General features: G+C 35.5%; 1 protein-coding gene across 5 annotated transcripts; it reads right to left on the reverse strand.

Annotated features, from left to right (window-relative positions):
- Positions 1–2156: 2156 nt before the first annotated feature.
- On the reverse strand, positions 2157–6082 carry LOC130712287 (adenylyl-sulfate kinase, chloroplastic-like). 5 transcript variants are annotated; one of them, XM_057562122.1, is made up of 7 exons: positions 5668–6082; positions 4771–4911; positions 3979–4128; positions 3779–3897; positions 3573–3657; positions 3305–3351; positions 2157–2733 (listed from the first exon to the last, which is right to left on the reverse strand). In XM_057562122.1, the coding sequence occupies exons 1-7, from the start codon at positions 5975–5977 to the stop codon at positions 2635–2637; spliced, it is 951 nt and encodes a 316-aa protein (XP_057418105.1). In that variant the 5' UTR covers positions 5978–6082; the 3' UTR covers positions 2157–2634. The 5 variants fall into 5 exon arrangements, with proteins under 5 accessions (XP_057418105.1, XP_057418109.1, XP_057418108.1 ...); XM_057562126.1 differs by having other exon boundaries at positions 4771–4894; positions 5668–5727; XM_057562125.1 differs by lacking the exon at positions 5668–6082 and adding an exon at positions 5233–5348.
- Between the last annotated feature and the right edge of the window lie 748 nt (positions 6083–6830).

A 6830-nucleotide genomic window follows, 5' to 3' on the forward strand; every position in this document is an offset into this window, starting at 1 on the left:
ATTACCCTTTGGAGCTCTTCTACCAATGCACTTTTCCTCAAGCTTAAATGTCTTCTCCAACTGAACACCCAAATTTTCTCACCATTTTCCCAGCTACACATGTCGCTGATCAAGCAATTTTTCTGAGTGGATAAATGAAATAGCTTCTTGAAACAGTTCTTCAGAGTAGTTCCCTCACACCAAGGGTCTCTCCAGAAGCTTGTCTGATTGCCACAAAATCGAAGACGAAGAGTCTTGTCCTAAACGGTGACCTTCTCGAACGAACAACACCAGCACAGCATAAGGAAGAAGCAGCGAGAGGAAGAATCGGCGAGAGGAAGAAGATTGATTGCAGGGCTCGAAATGGAAGAAGAAGAAGAAAGAACTAGGGTTCTTCACGGTTGATGAATTGGGAAATTGGGGTTTGATTTGGGAATTAGGAATAGTTGGGAAGTGGTTGAGTATGTTAATTGTGCGTAATTAGTTTAGGTTTAGAATTAGGATCAGATTAAGTTTAATTAGGTTAATTATGTGTTTATTATATTAAGTTATATTAATTTTTTAATTTTTTAAGTGTCACGTCACCTTTATTTAAACAGTCAGCATGTCACTTCATCCCTCGCCGGAGCTCAGAGCTCCGGTGAGGACTGGCTCCAAACATTTTTGAACAAGAGGGATTGATTCCACAAATTTTTCCGGTCAGGGACCTGGTTCAGACGGCGAAACAAAGACAGGGACTAATTTGAGGATTAAGCCATTAATTTATATACCTAGATTAGTCATCTACTTTAACTATCTATTTAATTTTCTATTAATTTATCATTTAAAAACTTTTTAAAATCTCACAATTTTTTTCTAATACAAGGATAGTTGTAGAAAAATGAAATATTTCATTAATATTATAAAGTTAATCAATAGGGTATAGTAAGTTTTAATGGTATTATTACCAGGGCATTACCTTGTACACGTAGTCACGTTCATTAACTGCCCACTTTGCCTTTGTCAGTGACTTCCAAATCCAACGTTAAAATTCAGACTTGTCCTTTCCTCAAACCAATAAATATCTCATCATCACCATTCCTTTGATTCGTGTCCTTTCCTCCCTCAACATTGCTCAAGGATGGCACATGTGGTAACAATGGTGGTGTACGGTGTTGCTGAGTTTGCAAGAACACTTTGGGCTCTGCGAGAACGCCGATGGTCTCACACTTTTGATGCTGTCACCTCTGCTGCTGTCTCAGTAACCATGACATTCATGTTCTGCTTCTTGTCCATTCATAATCATAGACAGAGACGAGCTGGTGATATTGTTTTTGCCTCTTTCTGGATGTAACATTGGATATATGTTCAAGTTCAATAACTATGTTGTATGTTCCTTTTCTTAATCATTCAGCAATTTTTATCAGAATTTGATTTATGATTCCTTGGTTGCTGGCTTGCTGCACAGTGTTTAATTTGCCCATTAGCTACTGCATTTAGTTTCGCTAATTGAATTCAGATACTCTGCTGCCTCTACCGCCTCAGCAGCAGCAAAATGATAAGTGTTTAATTTTTTTTTTACTAATTCAACTTTTTACAAATCAATCTGAATCATTTAATTTAAGAATCGAGGGCTGCCTAATCGTAGACACCTCTAATGATTCACTCGCATCCACCATGTCAAGAACAATTGATAAGAGACAGAGGTTGGTAAAGTTCATACTCATAACTATATCAAATAAGCTAAGGTGGGTAGTGTATGGGAATAATTTTTTTGGAAGCACTTCTTGTTAGTCCCATCTGCACTTTTGCTTGGCACATGATTTTGTTTTTCTTGTGGATTAAGTGGCCCAACCGGTTCAAATTGCATTTCTCCAAACTAAATAGTTAGACAAACGAAATTTGTTACTTTCTGTAATACACTAATACGTTTAGTATTCACAAAACACAGGGCTTTAATTTGAAAACAGCATATATGAACCCTGACAAGTCATAGAACTTTTAACTAATTCAACTTTTTACCAATCAGTATGAACCATTTAATTTAAGAATCAAGAGCCAAAAACTTGCAGCAGGAACGACAGAGAATATGGCTACAGATGATCTATATTCGTACCGAAACATGGGGTCTCCTCCAAGAATTTATTTATTTAATTTTTTGCTTAAAGTAACTTCACATCCACTACATTCACCTTGAATTGATAGCACCTCAACTTTATAAGTATTCAAATATGTAGCTTTCCATACAAACAATTGTTTCATTGATGAAGTCAGCCAACATTAATTGACTGAAGATATATATATATCCCTTACTGGACCTGCATTTGGTATATCACAGAAATGTCAAAGGTCCTAGGACTATAAGTTACTACTGCATATTACATTATTACATAGAATATGACACTATTTGGCAGGCACTATACATTTTCACAAAAACCAATTATTTGCTAAGAGATACAAATCAAATAGTCTCCTTTCTTCCTATGTGCTATACCAACCGCACCAACTCCTTAGCCCTTCTGCACTTCACCTCATTTATTTAGTCCTGAAGCAGACCTGCAGGAAACGATGATTTCCTTGCTGCTGGAAGGAACAGATTTCATGCGCCAAAAACTATTTCACACAAAAATACACAATATGACTAAATGCTACAAAGAATTCCACTTTAAAGCAAAGTCAGGCCTGCAGATATCCACTCTTCTGCAAGTAAGATATCACTATTTCAGCCAAATCATTAGGAGACTTGCAATCACTTCCTTTCTGTTGTAACACTATCTGCAAGACAAAGAAGGCAGAGTCTTTTCAAATGACAACGAAAAGTAGAATCAATTAAATGGAAAACAGAAAAACAATAATTTAGAATCTCAAAGATAAAAGGTATGCATAAGTTTCAAAGGAAAAGCATGAAGCTGGGTACTATGACATCTGATGTATGTAGTAAGCTTATGTGGCTATTTCTCATCCATTTAATATCAGAGAAATCAAAGAAAAGAAGAAGAAATTAAAAATGTAAAAAAAAGCTCTCCTGTCCAGAAGACAACACTTTTTCCCTTGTTGGGTTTCAAGCAAAGAGAACTAAAAACTTTCAATGAAAATAGTAAGTATTTATTTTCTATTTGGTAATATTATTTGCATGCCATTCAACCATTGTTACGCTGGTTAATGATGACTCAATTATAGGTTAATAAGATGTGTAGATTCTGCATTGGTAAACCAAAGCATAAACCTTGTTAAGTGAGACATCATTAACAAGTGTAAAGGTATGAAAAAATTAGTGTAAGAATCATTTTCCTTTTCTATCCTGTTCCTCGTTAACAATACTAAGCACAGTGCAACGAATACAAACCTCACAGCTACACGGTGGTTCATATGGATCATCTATACCAGTGAAACCTGCAGCATGCCAAATAAATAATTGTAACCCATTAAGAGAAATGATACTCAATTTTGATTAGAAAGAAGAAAGAGTAAGCATGACATATGTAGCTGCACTACTGATGCTAATATGTGTAAAGAACAAATACAGTAATGAAAGATTGTGGCACACCACGGGCAAATAATTTTAGTGCCGAATTAGATCGCAAGCAGTGATATGAAAATCTGTACCAAGATACCTTTGATCTTTCCAGCTCGAGCGAGCTTGTAGAGGCCTTTTGGGTCCCTAGCTTCACACACATGTAGCGGCACGTCTATGAAAACCTACAACATGTGAGCAATGTATTAACTATGGAGAACATTTTATTGTTCAATGATTGTGCCCTAAGCCCCTAATAGCTAATGCCAAACTACCAGCATTATTTGTAGCACCATAAGAACATACCTCGACAAAATCTCCTTTTGGCAGCAGTGCTCTGCAAGCATCTCTATCCTTTCGGTAAGGGGATATTAAACTAGTGATGCAAATAACACCGGCATCTGCAAAGAGTTTGGCCACCTCACCTGAAAATTTTTAAATCAAGATGTATGACCACTTATTAAATTATAGAATATAACTGCAAGGTGCAGAAATTAGAAATTCACCAATTCTTCGTATGTTTTCTGAACGATCTTCTGCTTTAAAACTAAGATCACGGTTCAGACCATGCCGAATGTTGTCACCATCAAGGACATAAGACAGTTTTCCTCTGGAGTGCAAGCTTTGACTCAAAGCGCATGCAAGAGAACTTTTCCCTAAAATCAAATAACTAGTGAGTCCAGAAATGGTATCTAGAAGAATGAAAATAATGGTGTATCCTGACATCTGTACATGAGCTTTCATATCCTTCATTTATGAAGTTATATTTGATAGCAAACATGAATTGGTTCAGCCAAAACCTCGCTAAATCATTACAAAAAATTTAAATTGTATAGACTAATACAAAGAAGACATCAAGCTAATTAAATTAAAAAAATACCCATAGGCATCTTAGCTTCTAATAGTTGTACATGATTTTAACAAACCAGTACTAAGTGGACAGCAAGCAAAGTTTGACAAGAATCTACCATAGGTTACACATAGATTGAAGAGAAGAAACAGAGAAGGGTACATAAGAAGCAAGACATTGCAACATTTCAACTGTTCCCAAATACAATAATATTAGCATTAATCAAATGAAGAGGAGCAAATACCAAAACGAATTGTCACTGTTTCTGACTTTCTGTTCATGCAGTGAATGTAAAACAACAGACAACATAAGAAAAGCCGTAAAGCTAGAGCTCCAAACTAAATCACAACTAGAATCCTATTCTTGTACAAGAATTATAATTTTGCTTGATTTCAATGAACTAAAGAGTAGACATTCAGAGACAATATCAATCTAAAAATCCACAAACCTGAACCGCTGAGGCCAGTTAGCCATATAACACATCCTTTCTGCTGAAGCAGCTTCTGTCTATCCTGTTTCTGAATTGGACAGTCATGCCACAAAATGTTTGTCGACATCCCAACATTTGACATCTGGTGGACACTTTGACCTATTAAGATAATGAACCAGATGTTAATTTCACCCTAACAACTATAATCAAACATTCGATCGCTTCTAAATGACCCCCTGGAAAAAAGTCAACTTTCCCTGCAAATGTATGGATATCACTAAGGAAGTTTCCAGTTTCATCAAAACAGGAAATTCACAAGAATTCAAGCCTTAAATCTTAAAAGATGAGGATGAAAAGGAGAAAACAAGATAAAAAGCAGCAAAACAGAATCAACTCTACACACCACTTGCCATTCCTTCTATTGTTTATGATTATGCTGCATACCTGAAAAGTCAGCTTTTTGATTATGATTATGCTTACCCTTTATAAGCTCCTATCCTAAAAGCCAATCAAGAATCTATTCTTTTTATCTGTGAACAGTAACATACGCATCCATTTTAAGCTGATTGTTTAACCAGTTGGCACAGCATAATAGACAAACGTTTCATGACCCACATAGCTGAGTTGTATTCATGGTTCAACATGAACCATATATTATACAATTCAACTTGACCAAGTAACCAATTTATATATCAAAATTTGAAACAAATGGCATTTACATTTATTTAAAAAATGATTAAATAAAAACAAATTGTTCAGTGTTCAAGATTCTGAATGACCCAAAATTCTCAATGCATGAACAGGAAGAAGAATATGCACAAATAAGAATATACATACACAAACAAAATTCAAATTCAAATTCAAAGCATTTCAGAAAAAAAAGCATTCGAGATTCGAGAATCCAGATCTTAATACCAGAAAACGCAGCACGGTCATCAGCCAAAGACGATTCAGAATCCATTTTTGCCTGAATTGGTTTGAACGAGCTCCCTGCGCATTCATGGACCAGAGAAGCACCGTTGTCCTCCTTCGCCTTAATCGGCTTCCACGAGTTCGATCCCACACCGTGGAGGACCAAGCTGCTTCTGCGGCGCGATGATCCAGCGGCGACATTGATTCCGGTGAGGTTAGCGAACCCTAGCTTCTCCGCCGGAGATGTCACCGGCGGTCCGCATTCGACGGTGTGGAACATGCCGGAGCTAGACGGCGGTGGCAGAATGGTCATCTCCGTCGGATGAAGAAGAAATATGAAAACCGTGCGCAGAGTCCCTCCGTAACCGTTTTCTGTTATGGCCAAACATTACATTAGCCACATTGTGGTTCTGGGTAACCATGGAAAAATATAGCTTAATATAAACATTTTCTGAGGTAACTTATCCATATTTATCATACTAGTTTTTTTTTTTTCTTAAACAAGGTATCTCACGCTCGGTCGGTGATCGTTGGACTTATCCATTCGTCTCATACGCGTTAATTAGTGAGTTTTTTCTATTTACATGAATTGAGATTTAGACCCTCAACTACTTACTTAAATGATAAAGTGTTAAATTGATAAATACGACAAACTACTTAGTTCAGGGTAGTATTAATATTAGAATTTAATCTCTTTATTAAAGGTATTTGCACTCTCTTAGTTAAACTATTTATTGTTTATGTACGAAATTAGTAAATTATATTATAACTTTTTTTTATATGTAATCTCTCTGTTCTAAAACTGTTGTAGTTTAAGATTATGTACAAAGTTTAAGAGTTCATTAATTAATATTATAATTTGACTGAAATACCCTTATTTAATACTCACTATATTCCTTTTTATAAGAACCAGGTGAGGGGTATAGTTTGATCCTTTTTATAAGAGCCGATCTAGATTTTATAGTGTATTAATTTTTTTTGGACAACAATATTCTCATTTGATTGAGTTTTATCTCTCTTTCCACTATACAACTCATTAATGATGAATATAAATTAAGAAAAATAACTAGGGATAATTTTGGAAAGTTAACATAAATTTATAGCAAATTTAATGTTTTTAACTACTTTCTTAAGGGGTGTGCAATAGTGGTTTGGTTCTTATAATA

Source organism: Lotus japonicus, chromosome 4, assembly GCF_012489685.1.
Source record: "Lotus japonicus ecotype B-129 chromosome 4, LjGifu_v1.2".
In the NCBI taxonomy this organism is placed as follows: domain Eukaryota; kingdom Viridiplantae; phylum Streptophyta; class Magnoliopsida; order Fabales; family Fabaceae; genus Lotus; species Lotus japonicus.

Excerpts from the sequence above, each read along its gene's own strand:
- LOC130712287 (XM_057562122.1), bottom strand. The coding sequence starts at position 5,977 with ATGACCATTCTGCCACCGCCGTCTAGCTCCGGCATGTTCCACACCGTC. Across the intron at positions 4,129-4,770 it reads AACTGGCCTCAGCGGTTCAG|GGAAAAGTTCTCTTGCATGC; the intron begins GTTTGTGGATTT and ends ATTTGATTTTAG. Across the intron at positions 3,898-3,978 it reads AGAAAACATACGAAGAATTG|GTGAGGTGGCCAAACTCTTT; the intron begins GTGAATTTCTAA and ends AAAAATTTTCAG.